The 26,442-nt window shown below is 39.1% G+C and overlaps 2 protein-coding genes across 6 annotated transcripts in view; one reads left to right on the top strand and one right to left on the bottom strand.

Annotated features, from left to right (window-relative positions):
- The window catches only part of LOC145949003 (peroxisomal leader peptide-processing protease-like), a 65,653-nt gene that overhangs the window by 28,055 nt on the left and 11,156 nt on the right, over window positions 1-26,442 (bottom strand). The gene's annotated exons all lie outside the window — the stretch shown is intronic.
- Itp (ion transport peptide) overlaps window positions 1-26,442 on the top strand; it is a 44,304-nt gene that overhangs the window by 8,178 nt on the left and 9,684 nt on the right. The window contains exon 1 of one of the 5 annotated variants that reach the window (XM_083058674.1): window positions 967-2,950. The exons of 1 other annotated variant lie outside the window; for it this stretch is intronic. In XM_083058674.1, the coding sequence (XP_082914800.1) occupies window positions 2,936-2,950 (15 nt within the window). In that variant the 5' untranslated portion in view covers window positions 967-2,935. Of the gene's footprint in view, window positions 1-966; window positions 2,951-9,201; window positions 9,842-26,442 lie in introns of those variants that run through there. 3 more of the 5 variants (XR_014427524.1, XM_083058672.1, XM_083058675.1) reach the window with 3 other exon arrangements.

The raw sequence follows: 26,442 nt of genomic DNA, 5'->3' as shown, positions 1-26,442 counted from the left end.
AAATAGAGTGTTCTCTCGCGAAAATGCTTAACTCCAGAAGAATTCATTAGAGGGATGGCATTTGACTGATATAGCTTTCTGTTTCTTAGAAGCGCGCCGAATCTAGTGCGCGGGTATTCCCTTTTGGATAAATCATTGATGAATGAATTGCTTGTATCCCGTGCTCGAATCTCGCCGCCTGTCTCACTCTTCTCTCTTTCTCTCGCGTGCACGTCTTTCAACTTGCGAGATCATCGTCTGTAATGTATACATGAATCACTCCCATATGATAGTTTCCTGCCCATGTTATTGTTCAGAGGTCGCTCACCACGCATCCGTTCCCCCGGGTCAGAGAATTTGGACATTTCGATCCAGATTCTCAGACGATGAATATTGTATATACGATGATTTCTTCTTATCGATTTTTTATCTTTTGCGGAAGAAAGTATGCGAAATGCATAAATCGTGAGTCGCGGAACTAAACAGCGAGGTCAAATTTGTATATGGATATCCTAGTAGATTTTCCTTTGTCGGGAATGTTAGTCATTATACAGACGATTGACATTAATATGTAGTGACGTGTAAAAGATGTAAAGTCTCTCGCTTTGAGAAAGTTGAAGCTTTACGTTATGGCGAAATAATTGATAATATATTTGGAATTATTTAAAATTAATAATTAAAAAAAAGAGATGAAGAGAAAATCGCGAATAAACTTCCCATAAATAATTACTTTAAATAATATGGAAAAAAAACTGACAACACCATATATTATTTTAACGTTAGGTATGACAAAAAAAAATAAGGACCGATTTAGCAGTCGTTCATCGATGTCTACTCATTCATCGCTACAAAAGCGCGTAAGGACGAAACCCATCTCCCGTGTTTACATTTTTCAACTCGTCGAAATTCTAAGTCTTCTTTGTCCTTTTCTTTCTGTTTCTTTCTCTTCGCGCGGCTAAACAAACAAACAAGTCTCTCCCGAAATTCCGTCGTCGTCGTCGAGACGGTATGGCACGCTTCTGCGATTTTGCATGGCATGGCACGAACGAAGATCCAGGCCGTTCTGGCGCAGAAGCTATTCGCGGAAGCTGGGAGCATAACGCGTCGCCTGTCACGTCGCCTGGCACACACCAGCGGGAGGGTTCGTCCGTTTAACTGTGTTAAGTGCCCTGTACCTACCGGGAGCATATCATGCGAGAGAAGAAGAGAGAGAGACAAAGAGAGAAAGAGAGTCCGCGACCTAAGCCCGTATACTCTCCGATGCAGGACACTACATGACGACGGATAAAGTCAGTGATGCGTCAGTAGTGCTCGGCGCTGAGTCTCTCCTGTGTTTGACCAGCTCGCATTTGACGTGATCGCCGAAATTGAGTCTACATTGTGTCTTCTATACATTGTTTGTCAGCCGCCGAATCACGTGTCTTGGAATTCTTATATGTTCTTATTCTTGTATATGACGTCAAAGGAATCAAGACCTTCCTAGATATACGAACTCTTGGAAATCATTCGTGCACGAGACACGCTTCACTCTTTTTCTTTGATGAAGAGTCTGATCCGAGTGGGGGTGATCAGAGTTCGTGGAACTGTCGGAAGTTACGTGTTCGGGAATTTTCGTCACGTCACGTCTAAGAGAAGAAGGAGCTTCGAATTCTCGGGATATTCGAATCTCTCTTCGATCTAAAGATTCTTGAGTGGATGATACATTCTCGTATATCTACGAGATTTCGATTTTCTGCAAAATTTTTAAAAGGACGGAAGAAGAGAGACACATTTGTGCGAGAAGACAGAAAATCGGAAATAGCTATAGTGCGTTGGCGTAATCACGGATAATTACGGAGATTCTCGCGCAAGAGATCGCAGTGAAATTCCTCGAGATTCTTGAAATTCTTTCCTACGTGATTTTGTTCTCGACATTACGGCGAGAGTGCGCTTAAACTTTTTGGGAGAATAAAACACGACTCTTGGAACATATTCCGAAATACGCACGTCCGTGTGCGTGGCATTGCGCGTTTTTTAATTTTAAAGGCGAATTAAATTCTTTGCGTGCTACGTGATCAGCTTGTCCGCGCGCGCGCGCTCGTTCGCTTCGTGAGCGTGAGAAAATCGGCGTGACCGACCGCTGACTAGCACGGATACGGACATTATTAACCCATCAGAGAGAGTCCGGACTCGTGCACGGTCCCCGATACGAAGGTTCTTCCCTATGCGAGCGCAACTCGACAAACTGAATCGTCGAAATATCTCCCCGATCCGTGACACGATCCTAAATACGAGAAAGTCTCTTTCTCATTTGTATAAGAGAGCAGTCAGCTTCCGGTTGCAGCTTTATTCTATTTCTGGAAATTATGAACAAGCTTTGCCAATGTAAAATTCGATCGTAATCGCAAATTCCAGCGGATGAAAAAATATCTGTGAAAAAAACGACATGGAGAACGACAAGTGTCGATACCCTATAAGCGAGAGATCGATCGCGCAGTTTCACCCTACGTTAGACAATAATTCGAGAAACATCCTCGCGAGTGAAAAATTGAAGAGTGACGGGAATTTGTGCATCACGTGACTCTTTTTTTACGGGAACGATGAGATCTGCCGATTGGTCGAGATCGCCGTGAAACTGATAAAGTGCAGAAAAATTATTATTCTGACGATTATGTGAACGAACCCCCTCGGGCCCCAAGTTCACGTCGCTATACACGAGTATTCCGAGAGTGAGAACGACGGTGGACCGGACGAGGGGGGGAGGGTGATTATAATATCGAGGAAAAGTGAAAGAAACGCGTGCGTGTGCGAGGAAGCACGTGGCAACCTGAATTGGGACCCCTGGTTCAAACCTTGTTTCGTACAGGAATTTTTCTCCTGGCGAGTTTGTACGTACACGTTTGTGCGATCCTGTTAGGACGCTTTCTTGCCGCAACCGAGCCTCTCACCGTTCTCGTCCGCCGATACATGTGCGGCTATGATCTCAAACAAGGTGAGCACGCAGTGATTTAAGCTTAATAAACAGTCGCAATTGCGAAAAATACAAAGAGTTGTAAAAAAAGAGCTATCAACGCGTAAAAAAAATTTTTCCTAAAAAAAAGGAGAGCAATTTTCGTCAAAGACAAAAAATATCGAGGCCAATAATATTCGCAAAATACATCATATATGATATTCATGATGTTTGAAATTAATTCGAAATGAAAGAGCATTTTCCTTATTATTTTTTTCAAAAATAATTAAAATATTCATAATTGTTACTTTTTTAGCGTATATAAATTCTATACTCATTAGATCTGTATATATTTTATTTCTGATTTTTTCGCTTATCTTATTTTTTATAATTTTATTTGAATCTCGTTAATCTTATCGTTAAAATAAATCCTAGGCTCTCGAGAGTGAAATTTTTTAAAAACATTTACAGAATAATTAAATTTATTTACGGAAGATGCTTAATTAGAAATTTTTATTTTTTTGCATTTACAGCGATTGCTATATTTTCAAGACACGTATCTTACATTGTTGATATTTTATTTTTATGTCTCATCGATTCCTTAACCTTGTCGCCAGAATAAACCCTACGAGTTCGGGTTAACGTGCTATAGAAGGTCTCGAGCAAAGATAGCCACGCGGCCGCGATATTCCTTCCTTATTGCCGTTATTGGCGAAGGAGGAAGTCGGGATAAAGATCGGATCGACGATCGATTTGCCGCGCAACATTATCGAAATAATAAATCGTCAAATAGTCGGCTGAATTGACTGCGAATTATTCATATTAATAAGCATCGTATGCAAGTTAGTTTACATGGAATAAGCTTCAATTTTCATCTTAATTATTGATCTATTATTTATTGCTCGACCGGCTGAAAATAATGGCACTAATTCGCAATGCAATTTATTTGCTAATTATGCACGCAATTCATGTGCATGTATATATATTATACATACCTAATTTTTAATTTTTTTATTTAATTGTAATTTTAGTTTTTATTTAAATTTTTATAATACAGTGAGGCACATATAGTCAAATTAATTATTAATTATATTATGTATAGAGATATTCCATCCAGTTAATTTAAGGCTTGGAGGAGATATTGTGCAAAGAGAGAGATCATTAATTGATTAAAATATTATTTAAATTGATAGCATTATTTAAACTGATTGCTAAATGTCAAGCCTATTGTTGCTTAATTTAAAGTGCTATTTTAAAATATTCTAAGTTTTTTACAATTTAACTAATGAAGATTAGCGTAATGTATTATAGCGGTACCTTCAAGTAACGAGAAATCGCAGGAAACTTGAAATACAGTTATCCGCTGCTGTTTTTCATCGCAAAGATGAGGCAATCAAAATGTTGATACATCAATCGACTAGGTTCCGCGTTCGCGGGTTAATACAGGGTGTTCTAATCATATAAATTAATTCCTATATATTACGCACTCAAACTTTCGTCATTTTCGAAAAAGTAAAAAGTACGCCTTTCTCGGCCTTTTTCTTTTTTAAATTAATCATCTTTAAATTGAAGCAACGATTACACATTTATTTCGTGCGACCAATGCGAATGACTATCGATATACAATTGATATGTACGATATCAGTATAATATTTCTTCGCTCATTTTTATCATTTTTTTGCAGATAGTAATTTTCCTCTGATTATATGCATACATTCATAATAAGAAAAACGATTGTCGGCAAAAAATCTGCAAAAAATCTGCAGACCGAAAACACATCGGTATAATTTATCATTCGCGCGAATGCTTACGAGACTGAATAAGTATCTTTTCGCTTTTACTGCAAAGTTTCACAGACATGTTAATCTCGATATTCAGACACGATATTTTACTTGCGGCTATAAAAAAAATTTCTTATTACACTCTTTATTTATTATAACGTACGGTGATAAAATGCATGTGCATTTAGCTAACGTCACGCGCGAATTATAGCAGAACATAAATCAATTAAATTCAATCAAAATTCAGTAAGTTATTAATATTTTTCTGAAATAAAATTATTTTTTGTATTTTATCAAATAATCTAAACAAATTAATTTTCCGCTTTGCTTCGATACTCATAAATTCAAGTAATGTGAAAAATTATCTGCAATCATCTTAAGCTATTTCAACAAATAACTATTCCGACAGACTTCTGTCTTTAGAATGTACTAGATCTTAATTGCGTATAAGAAGCGATTTCGAATAAATTCCCTGAGGCAAAGACATTCGTCATTTTTTACTCAGATCTATATATAAATCGACTCTCAGAAATTTATTTTCTACCATATCACATCGTTCGCAGTTTTTCATATAAAATGGAATTAATGGCCGCTACACTTAGCGAGTATAGCGTAATTACACTTAATTAAGATTCCCCGACATTACGCAGCAATTTAGTTAAGTGAATCATTCGTAGCTTTTCTCGACACGAGTCGTAACGTTATGCAACTTTTTATCGTTCTACAATGCAAAAAAAAATAAATAAATAAAGAAAAGATAAAACTGTAGAAAAAGTGCTAGAACGCAGTTCTGAAAAACCGGCAATAAATATCCACACATAATTGGCCACACGATGCCATTGGTGCATCTCGATGAGATTGATCAGCAGATCGATGTTGATGAATCTCGCGCGGATGCGGATATTCGTAGTTTTCCAGAAATACTCTGCGTCGGTTATCTGATTTCGTGCGATCGTCATTCATCGCATCTTAACGGGTAATAACAAAGATCGCGTATGATTAAATGATGCATACGTCGCATCCGTTGTGTCGTCATCCTAGTCATCAGCCTCCGTATTTTCCAGAGGAACGTCACAATAAAAAAAAAACGTATCAAAAAATTTTCTCGTTTGTCTAATTTTATTTCGGAATCAAATCAAATAATTATTATGACGTACATTTTTTTTATTATAGAATGACTTTAGACTTGCTGCAAAAAATTTCGCTGAAACTGAAAGTTAGCCGGCAGCTAAACGATGGAAAAAAGAGGAAAAGAGCCCTTAGGAATCTATTAATTCCGCGAAGTGGCGGATCTGTTTGCGGCGCGCTTACAAACGCGTCGTTTACAGACAAACGCGAAAGTGATCGACGCAAAAGCCGACCGGGAAAGTGTTCGATCAAGTTTGAATCGCACGATTTGTATTGTGTGCATTTGTGTGCACGGAACTGTTCCGACTGTTGCAGTCAATACAGTCGTCGAACAAACGAATGCGAAAAACCGTTTCTTTCATATATTGTTATTCGAGAGGAATAGCCCACGTCGGTATTTTTAGGGATTTTTAATAACAAAAATTAAATTTATAACATAATCTCTCATTCACATTTATATTCTTAAAATTTCAGTCGATTTTAATTTACAATAGTAAATACGTACTTGAAATATCTTTAATTAAATTTTAAATTCGTAAATGAAATTAAAATACAATGATATTTTTTCCTAAAAACAAGAGCATATTGAAATTTATATTTTTTGGAAAGTCTAACAATATTTAAATAGATATAGAAAAGTGTTGTGTGTGCATTTGTCATTGATATTTCCGGACGTGGCAAATTGGCCGGACCTGAGTGTCTTTCATAATAAACGTTCTTTTATCGCCTTATCTCCCGTTCTGCTCGTAACGTAAAACTTATTCGTTATTGGCTGTCGCTCTATGGCACGATCCGAAAACTCGTTCTCGTACGTCATTTTCCCTTTCAGTTCTACACCACACTTTTATCGTACTCTTTTCGCAACTCGTCACGAGTTATCGACCTTAAGCTACAATGAAGCTTTATCTCTATCAGCCTTATCTCGGGTACGCCGTTAAACCGGGCCAGAAATAACCGGGGATTATATGCAACAATACGTAAATCAAGGTGCACCCGCTATTACGCTGGTATATAAGCACATCGAGCATATTAATTTGAATTTTCAGCAAGGTTGAGCTACTAACACACCATCGAGTAATCTTGTTCAAGGCTAACGAAATTGATTATTTTCGCGAATGTAGGTTCATTGCGATATTAAATACTTTTCTTCGTGCCAATTAAGAATCAGACATGAGACAATAGTAGACTTTATTACGTAACTTACGTCACGCGACACGTGTAATCGCCGATATTTTTTCGCAGATAAGATAATTTAATGTTTTTTCACGTTCTGGATTATCGGTTCGTAATTATTGATAATTGATACTTGAATTATTGATTATTGTATCCTTAATTCGTCACGAAACGATAAGCCGGTTACAAAGCGATTATCATAAATGAAAATGCAATATCTCAATTAGACGAACGGACAGACGGATAGAATAATTGCTCTCGTCTCTGGAATTCTTTTTCTTGCCTCGAAGGGGACAGAAAAAAGAAAAAAACAGTAGAGAGGGGACACCGTGTCATTATGTACGACACTCTTAATAGCCGCTACGGCTGCGGCAGTCTCGGTTTGGTTGATGCAACCATTAAACGAGTTTGCGCGAAACGCTTAAAGCCGTCCAAATTCTTATAGTCGTCTAAATTTTTATGCTTACTCTTCATCAAAATAAATCGCAGGTAGCTGTCTTTTTTTTAGTCGTGAGTTTGCTACGCCGAATTTAAATTTAACACCTGTTAAAGTTGCATCAGATACTTGTAGAGAAAGCATATTCTCTCCCTCTCTCTCTCATAAAATATTCAAATATATTTAATTATATATACCCTAAACTTTTTGATAATTTAAAAATTATTAAAGTATCTTATTTAAAATTTATAAAATGTGTCAGTTTTAGCAAGGATTATCATATATTGGAAAAAATATATATATATTTTATTATATATATAATTATATAAATATATTTATATATATTTATATAATTTTTAAATAGATTTTTGACAAATTTTTTTCAATACATAAATTTCCAATTTTTCCAATACATTAAACGAGTTTGCGTCCACGAGATTTACGCAATTCATTTTTCCATTGAGTCATTCTTCATGTAATACAATTATTGGAGCATTACGCGGTTACATAATGAATTTTATAATAATATCTTAATCACAGTACAATTTACATTTTTATAGTCGCATCGTTATGTTCCACGATTCTGATTTATTCAAATGTATATATTGATGTATATTTTATTATTCTTTAATCGCCAATTTGTAGTTGCTCTCTTTTTCTCTCTGTAACCGATAATAATTAAGTTGCGGAATCAACTCGTAAGAAACTTTTCATATAATGAGATCAGTCAACAAAAATAAATTTATTGAGTTTACAGTAAATTACTAAGTGAAGAAAACTATATTTATTTTTTATGATACTGCAAACAAATGTTATAAAAAGAATAGATTAAGACCTTTACACAATTTAATCTACTTCAGCATGGAACGGAGATTGGAAACATAGTCGGGAACTGGTTTACATTTATTTTCTATATTGTGTATCTCATAAATAACTTCCGGAAGGTCGAGGAATCGTCGAATTTACGATCCGGAAGGAAGTAACCGCATTTCTCTCTGCGAGGACGCTCTTGTTCTTGTATCTACTACTCTCTCGTTACTATAGCGTACAACTCGCTATTCGCGCTCACGTAATATCGCGTTCTCTAGCACTCTATAGAAGTCCGCGCTCGTTCCGGGAGTCCTCGGTCCCCGACCCATGTTGAGAGCCGCCACGAGTCGGTCCCCTTCGTTCCCTCTCTCTTTTTCTGTCTCTGTCGATCTGTTCTCCATCGTTCTCTCTTTCTCTCTATTTCTGTCAACATGGACTAGTGGTACCATAGGTAAGAGAAAAGAAAAACCAATAGAATCGACAAAGACACGTTGATAAGATGAAGCGGAAGGATATAACGCGAAAGAAGAAAGGCAAAAGAGAGAAAGAAAAAAGAAAAAAGATGAGAAGAAAAAGTATGTGGTACGAGAATCCGGACAGCGAAAGAAAGAGAGGCAAAGAGAGACGAGAAGGCGAAGGAGGAACGACAATCGGGAATAACACGCGGGGGGTCTCGGCTCTCACGACGGTGGACGGAGAACGGAGGGAGAGAGTGGACGTAGCAAGGAAGGGTGCGCGTAGAGACGAGAGAGGAACGAAAGAGCAACGACGGCGACGACGACGGCGGCGGTGTCGGTGGTGGAGTAGGAGGGCGATTGAGCAGCGCGAGGGGGGTCCGAGTACGACGGAGATACAGTAGAGAGGGGTCCGGAGGGCCCGGGGGGGTCGGTGGGGGTCTGGCAAAGAGCGCGGGATCCCATTGGTTCGCGACCGGGCCATATTATAAGCGGCTGCAGTCCGCGCTAGTTAATGTTAGCTCGAGCCTCTACGCGAGACGACGCATCTCTGTTGCCCGCCGCCGCCACTGCACCGCTGCTATACTACTACCATCACTACCGTCTACTGTTACTACTGCTACTACTACTACTGTATACACGCACGCGTCTGTATAGCCCCGCAGTACCGCGTGAGAGTCGTACGATACGTTTTGCATTTACGAATACCGTGTGTACAAGGAGAGAAAGATAAAAAGAGAGAGAGAGAGACGACTGTCAACTCGCGAAGACAGCATACGTTGATAAGACGCACAGCCGGCTGCATCAAAAGGATCCGAGATCTTTCGATTTTTTTTTTTTTTTTTTTTTTTACGTATACACTCGATACTCGAGATCTCGTCCGCGAGATACGAGAATAGTTCCGTGTTTATCGATCCAATTGTGTTCGCGTTCTTTGGTATCGGAGTCGCGTGTCGATCATAGGATTGAGGCGGCGAGTGTCAAAAGTGAGCGAAGACGGGAATTTGAATTTTTCGTCGAACCCTACAGTGCGAAAGGAGGAACAAAAGTAAGAGAGGGACCTTAGTTTCTTTGGACATAAACCAGTGAGAGGTGCGAGAAGACCCAGAAGCGCGAGGATAAGCCGCAGGAGCTCGAAAGCAATAACGAAGTAAGTCCCGTTGCATATTATCCTTGCACAATGCAGAACGAAATTGGAGAAACTTGTCGATATTAGCTACGTGCTACGTTATTCATATTTCGATTCTTATCAGTCATATGTAGCTGACATAATGTGTTTATAAGCTATATATATTTGACGATGCTTATAACGCGAGGACATAATGATACGTATATAGATTGCAACACGAGGATGAATATGGATATCCATTGCAATGCGAGAACGCAAATTTCAATTGTTCGCTCTTCCCGCTTATTGAACTGCGATTTATAAATTTCAGAGAGAGTTAAACCTATATGTATTCTAAAAGATGTTCTAATAATAATATATATTCTAATAATAAAAGTAACACTCTGCTCTGACAAACAATTTAAAAATGTTTCGTTTTTGTAGTTTTTAAAATCTGTATTTCAAAGTTAGGAAATTCTAATAATTATTAGAGTGGATCCACACTAATTTCTAATGTCATCCTAGATATTGAAAAAATAATTCCGATATCCACGTGGTTCCGTGGAAAATGTAAGAAAGAGGGAGCAATATTTATCAACACATTCTAGGGCAAATCTTCTAAGAGCATATTGCGTGTATGTATATACATAACGGTATTTATAAAGGAAAAAAAATACAGAGTAATATAATATAGATGTATAATATAATAAAAAAAATAAGATAAATACGAGGAGATGAAGAGTAAGATAGTAAAAGAGAGTGCATTTGTGTTTTCCTAGTCGAACGAGAAATAGGAGAAAACAGGTGGTCAAATAGATGACGATCCGCTGCTTTTCGCAATTTTAATCTGTTAATTTTTCTCTTAAGTTATCTCTTTTCGGGAACAGGTCTTAAGCAGATAAATTAAAAGTAAAAAATTAATTTTTGTCGAATTTATAATCAAAAATTGATTTTTAATTCTCATGATTTTTTAATCTCAACATGTATAATTTAATGTTTATTTTGATATAATTAAGTTTTGCGAACTAAAGTGCTAAGACTATTACTTAAATTCATTAATAAAGTAAAATTTTTTTCCTTCACGTAATTTTTTTTCGAATTGTATCGAGAAAACTACTTTCAAAAATATTAAAGATATTATTATGTTTGAGTAGAGGAAAACATCTTGTATCTCACGACACATGATTTCACTTAAAATAGTAAGCACATAATTTAAAGTGTTAAAGAGCACGGTTAACCCTTCATGCACTTGACCTTTGCGCACTTGTGTGACGCTGGAGCATATTCAAGGGTGGCGAATGATATCTCACAATCAGTCTCCTTTGTAGTACACGATATAATCTTACGACCGAATAAAATTTATGAAAATAAATTTTCCATAAATAAATTAAAGACACAAAAAAAAGATTTAATTATTTCTTTCAAATTTTACTTTTTATTGGTGGATAGTCGGTTCGATAGTATTCGCGACTAAAGAATAAATGCAGTTTCTAATAATATAGTGTCTATAGATATGAAGGCTAGTTACATATAATTAATTCCATTAGCCTCTCTTTCTTCTAGGCGGTATTTATTTATATTGGGATGCAAACACATATACATACACGCGTGCACGGAACTTCTTTCCTCTTTCTTAGTAAAAAGGCGAAAGCAACACACACATACACACACTCACACATAGTATGCTAGGTGACCGACCATGGACCGTGGCTAACATAAGACAGCAAACGCACGGCGGTGGCCTCCCCGTTCGTTTTCAGTCACTCGTTCTCCTTGTCCTTCTATCGCGGCCCACGCGTTTCTCGTCGCCGAGACGAGATGCGCTTTTTCTGCATCCGCGGTGGATCGATCCCGCGATCAAAATCGAGACCGACAAAATGGTCGAGCCGCCCACCCACGCGCTCTCCTCGAGAAAGTATCTCTCTCGTTGTCACCATAAAGAAAAATATAAGTCAGAAGAATCGTGGCGCGCAAACGCGCCGTGGGAAATTTTAGAATCGGGGGGCCTCAGGCCCCGTTGCGTCACGATCCTCGCCCCGGATAATAGCCCCGTTCACGTTCTCGATCGACCACTCTGGTGCGTGGGATCATCGATTCCTCTACGGTGTATCGTTTACATACACGAGTAACACGAGTAAATCGTTTATTTTCAAAGCAGATTGGAGCGATGTCTAGTTTAAGCTAATTTAGAGTAAGTTGAGAGTGAATTGAATTATAATTTTCATTGAATTAAATTAAAACGATTGATAAAACGTATAGGATCGAGTAGATGGGAGAGAGGAAAATGTTATTTCAAAGTCTATTTTGAAGCCACATTGTATCTTAAAAATTGCTAAAGCGTATTATTTTCGGAATTACACGAAATTGCATTGTGAGTTAAAATCAGTTGTACTATTCTTATTGTTAGATAATTAAGTTATAGTGCAAGAATATATATTTCTCAGTTTTCTAACAATGGGGCCGGGGGGGGGGGGGGGTACAAAAAATTGTATTATATATATTTCTCATTTAAATATACCTAGGTTATATTATTTTTAGAATTTTTTAGAATAAATGAAATTTTTTCAACTTTCGTATCAATCTTAAGAGAAAATTAAATTTGATATTTTTAATAGATATTTAATCTTGATAGAGTCGGTCAGGAAAGAATGCCGATTAAGTATTAAATTACACAAATACAGATTAAATAAAGAGAGCAAACGGATCGTAGTTTTATCGCGAAATGCGAATCAAACGCTCGAATCTAAACACATCTGATAGATCTGTCAGCGGAAGCTTGTACCGACAAAGAAAGGCAGGAAGCTGAGAGCGTCCGAGGAGATCGAGGAAGAAGACGTAGCGAAACGGTGAAAGGGAAGGGCGTATGTGTTGCCGGGTCTATCTTTAGAGTTCATTCAGAGAATCTTTTGCTCTCGCACAGCCGGGTGAGGGCCAAACGTAAGGTCGACTTATGACTCGACGACACGCACACGTGCGTGTGTGCATGCGCGTGTTCTTTCCCGATGTAGTATAGCTGCTCGTTAAACGCGGCCTAAATACAGCGGCGATGTGACGCTTTAACAGGTGTGGAGAATTCGCGTTTCTCAGGCAGATTCTCATCCGACACGGATAATTTAAAGAGACTCTATAAATGTCTCCGTTTCAAAATGAAGTTTTATTAATTTCAATTTTTTTATAGTTGTGAATATATATTGAGAACTAGTTCAAACATCTAATAAAATGTTCGTAAAAAAGTACACCTATACAATAATTATAATTATATATACAGTAATTCTATAATGACTATGACTTGAAAATAAAATATATAGAAAGAGCTTATATATGTACAAAATTTTCCATCGACACTTTTATAAAGTCGAGTCTATAAAAATCTTTTGAGCTCTTAAACAAATTAATTTTAATTAACTGTGCGTTCAGTTAAGAATCATTACTTTTTACATTTGCGAGTGGATTCGTTGATTAATCAAAGAAATGGAGAAACCGATTTTCGATCTCTGCAACATGATGCAGCATCTCGTAATTCCTAATCTTATATACGGTAATTTTGCGATCCAAGATGCGCATAAATCTCATTGGAGAAAGAGAGAGGAGAAGAAAAGGGGAAGAGCAGATAGGGCACCTGTGGCATGCTTTCCATCAAAGTTGCTCATCTTATGATTCTCACGTTGTAAAACGCTGTAGTGTTCCCGCCAAAGTTTTTCGGATCTTTTAAAGGAATGACTACGTGCTTTTTCTGAAGGACTTTTATATCATATATTATAAATCATAAATTGCGAAGGGACCAAATTTCTTTGTCTGTTACGAGGCGTATTCTTTTTAATCAAATAAGAAAAAATACCGTTCGTCAATATTTCAACTGACATTTAATTCGTACAAAGTATTAAAATTTATGCAGCAAAAACTTTTGTTATCAATTTAATTACTTTTATCACACTCAATCAGGTTTACTTTTGTTTACACAAAATATATCTCAGATATATCTAGACCGCAATTTCAATTTAAGAAATCTTTGGGCGTGACAAACGGACGAGTCCGTAGATACTGTAAATATCCACGAGGATATGCGAACGCGACGGAAAGTCTTAATCGATCAAACGCAGTCGGAGAGAGAGAGAGAGAGGAAGAGAGAAATTTCATAATTTTCGCGGCCGGAGGCCACTCGTCGCATCATCGAACGCCGCCGACATTTCTTCAGGGAGATCCGCAAATACCGCGCGGCGTCCTTTACTTAGCGCGCATCGGCATCTCGCGCGAGAGCCGCCTATTTAAAGAGAACGGAATGCGTTTACCGCGCATGCAGCAGCCCATCGTTTTACAGTTTGCTTTACGAATCGAGCCGCGCCGCGAGAATTGCATTAAGTCGCGCGATGCCGCCGCTCGAGGCGAGATTCTCTGTAAAGAAACGTTCATCGAGATGTTTAGGCATCCGAGGACTCCTCGCGGTGTTATTGACCCTCGTGCGAAAACGGCCGTGAAACGTAATCGAGATACGCGAGTTATCGCTTCCGATAGATTAGGCGAAGCTTAATCACATTGGAGTCACGTATCGCATGGAACGTACTTGGGGAGTGATTAATAAGCGACGAATTGATGTTAAACGTAATTCTAATAATCTTGAGATATTGAAATGAAAGTTTAATATGATCACTGAGAAACCAAAATCTGTCTACGAATTAATTAATCTAACTATATAGAATAAAAATTTATATAAATAATTTATATTACAAAATTATGTAAGTTAATAACGCGTCGATCTATAAATCGATAAATTGTTCTCTAGATTGTTGGTCGCGATTAAACAGAATTTGCGAGAAATCGATCTCGCCAAGCCTATTAATTTTCTCGCGAGATGAACATCTCGAGTCAGAATCGTTCTTACAACGTAGTAGTCGTATAAAGAAACTATTTTTACATTCACCACGACCATTAATGGTCATCGATCAGCGTCGTTCGCGAACCTACATCTCGAAAATAGGAAACGGGACCTATTACGGCGACAGCCTTGTCCGCCGGATACATCTCTCGCGCGCGCGTTCCCCGTTACGATCAATTATTTATCTCGTCGAAGAGTTCTCGGAGTGATTTATCCACTTTAAGCTTTCTCGGGGAGTCTCGATATCCTGCCATACGACCGGGCGTAGATTACATATCGTTGGAAGACACGGGAGCACGCGTATTCTCACGTCCGTCCTCTACGCACGAGCGAGCTCGAGATCTCTTGGATCGATCGCTTTTACGTCCGCTCGGATTACCCTCGCGGTGCATTTATTCTGGGATCTCGACAGTTTGGCGTCTTACGCAGCCGAAAGAAAAATACAAACTCGGAACAGAGTATCTGTCAAATATTTTTTTTTATTATTTAGATATCGCGCGCGATGCTCTTCACCGGTGACGGTTCATGTACGTCAGTGGTGGATCGATTTTCGAAGTCGAGTGGGATTTTAATCAGCTGATTGCTCTTGCAAGAAGTGCAGAAAAGAGACCAAAAAGAAAGAGAAAAATTTACTCTCTTCTAAATATGTCAAATGTCAAATACGCCAAACATCCAATGAATGGCACGCATTCAATGTCTTTCTAGCTTGTCGCAGTCATTCAAAACATTCTCGCATTTCAATACACAGATAATCATCCGTAGAGAAGCCGTCTCGCTTTTCTCAAACATAAGGATGATGCAAAATCTTTACGTAACAAACAAATCTTGTTCAAGAAAATTAACAATATATGTATAGATTTTATTTTACATTCTAATTTTGTGTGTTATAACATTAATTATTAAAAAATCCCCCGTAAAATAATAATAATAATAAAAAATTCGCGTAATATTGATCTTTCAATTATATCTAACATATACGTGGGCGTTTTTAAATCAAAAATAAATTTTTTTAATCAGATAGACTCCGAGAGCACTTTGCCAATGTGACGCGGAATATACGCGAGATTTAAATCGCACGGCGAGAATCGAGCGAGAAATCGGAGCGAAAGGATAGACAATGCTCCCTTCGGGGAGAAACCGAGCCGACGAGCGGAGCGCGAGTCGAGAGCGTGCAAGAGATCCGGTACCGCGAACGGGGGGGTACGAAGCGCGAGGGGGCGAAAGAGACGGAGAAAGGCTACGGTTTCTCGTAATGCGAACCGTAGGACGCCAAGCTGTCTGCCGGGACACCGGTATACCCCACTACTTTGGCTGCCGCGAAGTAGTAGTAGCAGCAGTGGTAATCGTGGTGGTGGTACCGGCGTGGATGCGGTCCCCTTCACGCGGAGGGATCCGTCCGGTCATGCGTTTCTCTCATCGGATCGTCCTGCTGCCATCTAGACAGTCTTCGGACTAAACGTTCTATAGAGTGTTTCATAATAAATATAAAAAATATAAAAAAATATATTTAAAAAAATTATACAAAATTTAAATATGAAAAAAGTATTTATATGAAGACGTGGGAGGAGTCTCGTTCCAAATAGTTATGAGAACTTTCATTTATCAGATAACAAATAAGACAATTAATAGATTTTTCTTTTTCTCTTCTTTCAGAATTAATATTTAAATATTTTTTGCAGTAGAATTTATTAAAGATTGAGCTGGATGAAAGTTTTAAAATAAAGTTTGCTTGAAATCACTCGAAACTTCGTGTAGACGTTTTTATTTCCTTCGAAATAATAAGTCTTCGCTAATTATATCTCGCGAATATCTCTTCGCGTATCTTCAATGCATCAAGAATGTCTTTCGGAATATCGAATAAAGATATTATTAATGTAACAGCAAAATATATATTGATGTAGTTTTCTCGAAAGATTATCATCCATCCGCGCTCTCATCTATTATAACAATCATTCGTATTAAATTACAGCATCTAGAATGATCTAGGAAGTGATCTTTCGCGGTCCAAGCTTCTATACCTAAGTGAATGTCCTTCTATCCTATCCTTCTCGATTGACCATCCACTGACTATGGCGATGCAATATTTTAGCGTCTGTAGCGTACGAGTGGAATGATAGAGTTGATATGAAGAGAGATGCGGCCAACAGAGCCAGTTCTGCCCTATATACGCGAGATAGTACACGCATTCTTTCGCTGCTATAATGATGATGAGAACCGGCAATCAAATCGATTTTAGCAAACGACATTAAGTATATTCTAAAATCCTAAATTTCTAAATTGAGAAATAACCTCGTGCATTTGGATAAAAAAAGATATCGCATATTTGACGTCTGATACTTTCGATATTTTTGGGATAAATAATTTCTGTAAAACGAAAGTAATAGCCGATTATTTCCTATTTTAGCAAATTCGTCATTTACATTTCGGATAATCGCGAAACCATATCAATATCTAGTACTATTAATTTCTCACGTGACGCGGCTGCTATTAATATCATATATCAATAAACGGTGCAAAATACTGCTGCCGATAAGAAATTGATTAGCTCGCAACGCAACGGGGTTAATGCTTCTTTCTGCGCGATATTGACGCGCAGCCTAGGGGCAACTCTCTGGAGACCGTGTGTAAATAAATCGCGCGGATTCACTCGGTCCTTCTCTCCTCTCTCGACACATTCATGCCGCGCAGAAAGACAGAAGGCTCTCTGTTGCCGATGTATGCATGGTGTATGCTCGATCTAGAACTCGCGAGAGTTCGATGGTAGAAAGTCTTGCCTTGGAGGCTACTCAAGTGCAGAGTGGCGAGACGCGAAAGAGTAAACCGGGCTCTTGTCGACAAAAATTGTATCAATAGTAAGAGAGTAAGAGAGTAACAGATACACATTACGTTTTGAGAGATTTTTAATTATTTTATTATCCTATTAAAGAATGCTATTTTTATTTAAAAAACGTGTGATTTATGTGGCATTTCGACACTATGTTTCACAATTATTTAAATCGGATTTACGCCTTTGCATGTCAAAGGGAGATTGCGTTGCACTTGACGAACATAAGGTGAATCGTAAAGCGATAGGAAAGTACGCGCAATGTTGTCAAGAAGGGGAGAATGATGCGAATCTTTTGTCAAGCTTTCTAATTGCGAATCGCGCAACCCGATCGATCGTTACCAATGTATGCGTTTCGGTTGGTGTTTCGCTTCTTTCGCGTCGCCTCTTCACGAAGCGGCTTGTGGCATGGAGAGAGGTTCGTTGCACCCGTTCACGTCGTTGCAACGAGAGACGGCGTGTATATACGCACAACGCATCGTTTTGTGCGCGGCTCGCACAAATCAAGCTCTCCGCATCTCTAGGACGAATCTCTCTCAATCATAAAAAAAACTACTGTAAAATCTTTCCAGTAGAGCCGAAAAACATTCGCGTAATTCGCAAAGGCGAACTATCTTCAAAAAATTGCACGCATATATTTTGAAAAAATGTCAGAAATTTGTCGATATAACTTTAAATATTCTATGCTATGCATTTAAATGAAAAATATTGCGTCACTCGGTCGTAATTCAGCTTTCGCGAGTGGATTCCGCGTTTTCCGACGACGAAATAACGATTCCGATCCTGCAAAGGAAAACGAGGATCTAGGATGCGAACGCCCGGGATCGGTGATGACGGGTGTATAATATAGCGACCTACAACATGCAGTGCAATTACGTACACACGTGCATACACGCAACGCGAGCTAAGGAAGGGCGTGAGCGCGCGCAGGGGTCGGCGGCACACCTGTTGAGCATTCCTTCACGAGTGCACGCGCGTGTGAGCCCACCGCTGCTGCTACGTGCGTCACATACGCGCGGTCCACAGGTGCGCTCATTAATTCCGTTGCATTGCGCGCCGAGAATGGAGGTCCACGTTCGAGGATCGTTTGCGAAAGAACAAAAAAAAAAAAAAGAAAAATTAAAACGCGAAGGATAGAATACCGAAGATCGATATCGGCTGATAAGCGCGCATCAGGGGCGCGAAGGTTTAGCCTCTCTTGCTTTCACGCACAGATGAAATATAACGTATAATGGTACCCTTCGGAGGAAGAAAAGTCATGTACAAGTTGTTAAAAAAAAATTGGAGAATAAAGAGGAAATTTTTTTTCACTAAATTGTGTTTTGGATTTAATTAATTGCGTATATTACATATTTATGAAGAAAAGGGATTTTAAAGAATCTATCGTAAGATGATTCCCTCTTGAATCACGTTGAATGAACTGATAGCTTCACTAACAATAAGTAGAACGATTTTTCTGAGGAAAAGTGGAAAATAATGAAACGCGACTTCTCGGGACGCTTGATTTATTAATACGAAAAGAGAGAGTCGAACACATCGCTCTTTAAATCTCGAGCATGAGATATGATCACGACGTTCACGCGGTTAGTAATTAATTGAGATATCGGTGATAGAGATAAAAACGTCTATTTGAATAGATAATGTTGCCGCATGGAGACCGGTTGTGTCCTGGCCGCCCCGATGACGAGAAATACGGTTATTGACTTGATGTATGACGGACGTTTACTAGACACCTATTGTATGCAAGCGCGAACGTATTTCACGACGCTATTTACTGTCTTTATGATGATCAGCTGTCGATTGTCGGTCTGATTTACTAGATACGAGAAGACTAATGGGCTAAATAGAGAATAGATGACGGAAATTATGTAAAGAAAAGAATTTAAAATCACTCCTTATATATTTTTTTTTTCGGAAAAAAGTTTGGATGTATTATTTTATTTATTATACGCTAGAAAATACGAAAATCGTTGCGAATGAAAGGAATAATTACGATTGGAGAAATATAATATTTTCTGATGTATATGAGTTTACGTGTGACGGATTTCACGGACATGGATCATATTTCCCTAAATATGTTTATATTTGTACAATGGTCTTAATAAGTACTACGATCATTTCTACTTGTCAGCCTTGAGTAGCTTTTAATAAGAAAGTCATGCAGGGACATGAATCTCCTGTTTCATTAAGCGCGGTGCTCGATGGACGATACGAATTTATCGATAGTCTCTCAAGTAACATTCACACAGAGAGAGAGAGAGATGTCTGATATGATCGGTTTATTAAAATATATTATTAAAATTGACCAGCATTATACTGTCCATTTTAAGTACCCGAGTATATATACATGTACATTTTTCTATTCCATTTTTTACACCTGAAAAATTTTTTTTTCTCGATGATTTCTGCTTCGCGAGATACAACTTCGAGCTCGATATCAGAAGGTAACATCATCGTCGCTAATTACAAACGCGCGAAAGGAGCCGGAGGCGGCTGGAAGATAAATCGTTTCTCCATCGCGAGGATCTCACGGGAGGCCGAAGGTGCCGCGAATGTCTCTCGCGTGAAAAATTTCGCATTCGATTTAATGGGCCGCGTCGATCGGAATCGCTTAGCATTTAATCATCGCGCAAAGGTCGGCAAAGAACCGTCCTTATATAATTACCGCGAGCGCGATTGACGTCATTGATTCTAACACAGTGCTGTCTGCTTTCGCACGACGGTGGTTAACAAAGCGGTTTGCCTTTCTTCTCTCCCTCCCACCGATTCGTTTCCACGAAAATGATCGGCGATGACCTCGACAGAATCCTTCCGTTCCCCTCGGACAAACTTATTGTTAGCCACGGAGGCTCCAAATTCTTCTCTTTCTCACTTGTCTACGCAGTGTGCGGTTTGTGACCTCTTGCCGCAATTAATTTTTTAACGATTCAAGTCGCGTCAACAATTGGAATTGCACAAAGTGTGGAACGTAGCATAAATAGATTGTTTGCAAAGTAAGAATTCGTAAGAATACCTTTTTAAGGAGAAAATATCTTTCGTTCGCGCTTATTATTCAAAAGAAAATAGATTGCCGATAAACTGTATTATGTGGTGAAAGTAGAAAATAAAAATAATATAAATTGCCATACGAGAATAAATTGATAAACAAAGTGTTATTTAAATATAGATAGCATGGATCTTAGCGATTTCTTAGATTTATACTCGGGTGCTCTAACAGTTGATCGTGATAGTCGATAATGATACCTTCGTGATATCGGAGAAATTCTCGGTAGTAAATGCTTACATATAATAGTTACATAGTATAATGCCACAGATGGTCCAGATTAAATAAAAAAATACATCCTCTCTCCCTCCCTCTTTCTTAAATACGTACGAATAATTTCCTTCCGGCAAATCCTTCGGTTGTTTCTTATCTCGTTACGCCTTTGACACTCTCATTATCGACAAGAAAACAAACGTAACCAGTTTCGAAATCACCCTGTGTAAAAGAAGAACACCGCCGCGGTGCCTTTGGCGAAGAGGATCAAAGAGATCCCTCTCTAATAACACGTTTTTCACCGAGAAAATCATTCGCGGCGATACCGTCGACACTGCTTTGGGGCCCGCATCGAGGGCCCGAATCACAGTGGGAAGAAACACGACGGTGGGCTTTTTGCACACAGGCGTTATTATTCATGCATAAGCGCGCGCGCGCACGCGGGATGGTAGGCAGGTAGGTCCGCAAACGTCAAAGAGATCGCGGTGGGGCCCCTGGAGAGAGAAGGAGAGTGCCTCGTTGCCGCTTGATTTACGGCCCGCCTCGTTTCTTTTTCTCTTTTTTTTTTCTTCCCCCCGAGTTCTCCTCTCGTTCCGCCGCCCTCTCTCGATATTCTCATCTTCGTCTCTCCTCCTTCTGAACGGTATATAGCGTGTGTGTAGCACACGTATCACATGGCATATGTTATGTGGTACATGGTACACCGACGGCGGTGGCGGCCGACCGCCTAATTAGAGGGCCCGCCCCTCTTCTCATCTCCCTCCCCTCGCTCGCTCTCTCGACGATCTTGATCTCTCTTTCTCGTTTTTCTCGATCCTTCTCTTCCCCGCCTCGAAGCTTCATTCTCCCTGCTGCACATGCGTGTAAAAACCACAATTCCGCCACAGAAACTCTGGTGCGCGCGTGCGTCTCGATGCACGCGACACGCGTGTGTGCGTTCGCCAAGATGAGCATATATCGTGATATAGACGATAATGTCTGGAGAACCTCATTACTTGGATATATTTCACAGTTTATGCAATTTCGGAGTAGATATTTTTTTAGGAATTATTTTATGACGCATGATAATTATCGATGCCCGAAAAATGCAAGCCAGAAAGAAGAAAAAGTACGAAGCAAGTTGGACATTGCGCGATAAAAAATTTGTATACTCATAATCATTAAATTTTCATGTTTTTTCTAGTTTAATTGGTAAGGACATCCATTAAAAGTTAGTTTCTTTAAATAAAATAATTTCTATCGCTATCGTGATATAACTGATAGCATCGCTATTTCGAATATATATATATAACTCGCGAGTGCGATTAAAAAACTACTAGATCTAGTATTACTTCGCAAGAATGCGACTTTGGGTAAAACTTTCAAGTTCGACTCGCACCATTGATTCGATTTCCGAAGCGTAAACTTTGTATCTCAATGGACAGGCTCTTTCCGAGGGATATCTCCGACAACTATCTCCGGCTGAGATAATTCCGCCGTGCGCGAGTCATTACTGTCGGGCGATGTACGAGCGCGCGGTCCAACGTGGGACACACGATGTATACCGCTCGTATACAAGAGTGTCCACTGTAGTATGTGTGTATATATGTGTATCTACATATATGTATTGCGAACGGCCGCGCGAGCACACACGGAGCTCTCACGGGGGCCTTATAGCTCGTCCGGCAACTCCTCACGGGATTGAGTCATCCGGCACGAGAAAAGGACCACCTGGCGAGGAGAGCCGATATATCTAACGATACCGCCATGCGGCTCCTCGGAACTTCCCCTATCCTCTCTTCTCTTTCTTTCTCTCTCCATCTCTTTGACTGCCCTCCGGGCCCTACCTCCTCGCTCGTTCCCCCTCGTTGCCCTCGACGAGCGTGTAGGACACGCGGACGCTCTTCGTCTTCTCCCGAGGGGCCCCGAGAGCGCGTTTCGGTAATTGCACGCGTTTCGCCGCTTCTTCTTATCCTCCTTGCCGCGGTGCTTTTTTGCGGAAGGCCCCGCTGGCGAACGGTGACTTTGTTAAGTCACCGCTCTTTCGATGTACGCTGTTTCCCGTTTTTACATCTCTCTTTCTCTCGAGGTAATGACGTACACGCACCTGAATATGCCTACCTGAAGCACCACCGATCCTCTTAATGTCACCGCGACGTAAAACGACGACGACGTGAACCAGGTCCCGCGAGTGCAGGTCGTTGACTCGGCCCGAGCGATTGGGGATTGAGATTAGGATCGCGTCACTGTTCCGGATTTTTGAGACCGGCGCACCGCGATACACGGAAACCATTCACCCTCGGGAAACGTCTTTCGCGCTGCGCTGGATTCCGTCAGGCCCCGGATGGAGGCCTGTTGAGCGTACAAGGTCTCGGAATTCGTGCGCGCGAGGAAATTAGACGCGTGTCGCGACGATCTTGTTAACGCGCCGCGCTAATTGGACCGATTGGACGTCGTCGCGTAGGTAATAAGAAAATAACCGAAAATTATTCCATCAAACGACATATCCCAAAAATTAAAGACAGATCGATCTGTCGACTCTTACAAGAAAAAAAAGTTATCGTAGAGATAGCCTGTGTTGTGTCAATTGTATAATAATATCATAAAGCAGAAGATAATCATTCTACTACAGTATATTAATTATAATTATACTGATAGTAAAAATATTTGCAAAATATATTGTTCTGTAAAATTATAAAATAATTGTTTGTTTTGAATCTGAAAAATAAAAATTCCTTAATAATTTGAAAAATTGTAATGAACAATGTTGTCTTCGACGAGAGGAAACCTTTATTTATATATTATATATATGAAGAGATAACATTGAGATAATTAAATCCTCATCGAACTTCAAGAATATGAATTAAAAGAAATACGAGAACAGTACGATCGGAATTTTAGTAAGATCTTGAAGAAATATACGTCATAAGGGTTAAAACAGCTGGGATACCAACATTTTACCGCACCTAATTCTTAAGCTAAAATTTCCACACGACGTTTCGAGGACAGTGCAATCGCTGCGGGATACTCTATACATCATGCGCGAATGAGCCGCTGCAGGGTGGAGTGCCGAAGCGAGCGTGTGGCTTTTTGCCAAAGGAGCCTCGCAGATTGCACACCTGTGCGTGGCCGAGCCGAGGAAAGACCTCACCTATCGAGCAACTGGTCTCCATAGACTTTTTCTTCCCTCATGCATCTCCCCGCGCACACCTTGACACGCTTACATGCTCTTTCCCTCTATCTCTCCCTTTTTCTCTCTTTCCGCGATTGTCCGCCTCGCACAATACCACCCTCTACATATTTCACCTTCCTTTACATGCAACGCATAAAGTGTGAATCTTTTCTGATCGAATCTGAAATTGCATCTACAAGAAAAGATAGGCTTGTCTAAAATATCGATTTATTTGTAGCAGGATTCAATTTTGTTTTTCTCCCTTGAACTTAATTGGCTTCCATAAGATAATGTGATTTTATATATAGATATATAAAATTTGAAAATAAAATTTTATATTTTATATTTTATCTGATATAGTCGAGTTATCTTTACGAACATGATGATTAATAATTAGCTAATGTCTTTTAGCATTTAAATTGATAATAAAAATAAAATTTGAAAGTATACTGAGAGAGAGATAAAAAAATAAGATTATTTTTTTATCTCTCTCTCACGATATATACTTTCAAATTTTATTTTTATTATCAATTTAAATGCTAAAAGACATTAATTATTATCCTACAATAACTATTCTAATCATCATTCGCAAAGATAACTCGATTATATCAGACAAAATATAAAATATAAAATTTGAAAGTGAAAGTAAAAAAGTATGATACGAGATATCTGGATATTTTATTTCGTTCTGCGTCAGTGCGATATTAAAATGGCTATTAATCCTCCTCGTTTGGATTACACGAGTAATCTCTGCAGCGAAATGCGTGTATGATTCGCATTGACCTGATGTCTGTGTTACGCCCACAGACCGTTCTGTCTAAAGTCTAAATATAGCGACGATTTTTCACAATCGAGACGCTGTCATCCCGACAAGACATTCTGCGGGCCTTTTGCGAAATATATTTTTGCGCGTGCCTCATGCAACTTTATTGTTAATTAATTTTATATAAACCGATGCATATTTTATTTTAATATTGCCATTAATTCAAAGAATGCAATTAAATTTTTGTTTATAAAAAATATAAACGTATATATGTAACTTATTGTTAAATTAAAACAAGCTACATAATTTTAAATTAATTCTTAAAATCTGATTTTTGTCAAAGCGAGCTTTTGGTGAAAATTTTGTCGAACCCTTAAGCAATGTCGTTATTTCTCGCGCATACATCGGCTAAAAGATTCTGTCTTATTTCATTAACTGCTAACCGAGATTCCACCATGTAATTTACAGTGCGATGCATTATCGTGCGATTATAAGCCGCGTATATCAGCCGGTTAAAGTGTCATTATTACTTACACATCGGGACGCGGATACTCGCAAAAGAGCCTGCGCTGATGCAAAAATATAATGCAATCTGGCTGTAAGTAAATCGAATACTGTGTCTCGCCTCGTAGAATCGAGATCCAGCTGAACTCCTCCTCCTCCCCTTCCTGTACGCGTTATACCGTTTCTCTATATAAGCCAACTCAATTACCGGACCGCGCAGAATCGCGTCAGAGGCGAGAGGAACGCATATATTGACGCACTTTATGTCTCTGTGTGGTCCGGTTGTCAATTCACCGCGAAATTTAAAATAAGAGAAAGGGAGAGAGGGCCCCATGGGCTTAAAAATCCGGCCGGGCGCCGTTATCGAATCGGGGCCAAGAGAGCAAAAGAATTGAGTCCCCTTTAAAATGTACCGGTGCAACTGGGTCTAATTTATGACGTCTTACGCGACCTGGGTGTTGCGTCGTGGTTCCCCAGATTTTCTCACGCGTGTAATTCCGGTCGGCTTATCGGGGCGAAGAAGAAGCGAGAGTCGTACAAAGATAAGCAAAGAGATTTTTTATATACGAATACAGCGGATCCACGATTCCATTTTTTTCTCTTTGATATAAGACAAAAAATTTGCGATAAAATATCCGACATTTTTAAAAATTTTGCTTAAATATTAACGATATAATTCGTATTCATCAATTAGGCTATTTGAAACGCTTCTCGTTTAATTGTCGCGTTTTAATACGTTTTTTATTTAATACTTTGTTATAAAATTCTGATTAAAAATCAGCAATATATTTTCTTTCTGATAAGACTTGTGTCGAATTATAGTAAGCTTTGCGTAAAATGATTTATTTTTTATGCATCTAAGGAATTTTATATCATATAAATATTTGGAGATGGAGGAGCATAAGAAAGAATATTTAGACATGCAAATTTATTATATGCAGATACTGAGATATAAGTGCACATTTGTCTCTTGGGAATACGTATTTACTTTCACCTTATCCAGGACGGCTGGCAATCCTAGGTAAACCATTGCCATTACGCGATAGCCGCGGCGCGACTGACGGCGGATTCGTGTTCACAAAATCAATTAAGTAGAATCCAAGCGAAAGAGATGGAGAGAATCGTCCGGCTTTCTTTGATACGACGCCGCTGATCGCCATTCACACCGAATATATCCGTTCTGAGAAAAAAAAAAGAACGAGACAGATCTCGGAACGTATCCATTCTCTCTCGCGGAGGCCTTTGGAGAAACTTATGCAGGGAAAGAAGAGA

This window comes from Prenolepis imparis, unplaced genomic scaffold (genome assembly GCF_030444845.1).
Source record: "Prenolepis imparis isolate NDT839.2.m4 unplaced genomic scaffold, iyPreImpa1.0 SCAF_2, whole genome shotgun sequence".
Classification (NCBI taxonomy): Eukaryota; Metazoa; Arthropoda; class Insecta; order Hymenoptera; family Formicidae; genus Prenolepis; species Prenolepis imparis.
This window is presented reverse-complemented; position numbering and strand designations above follow the sequence as displayed.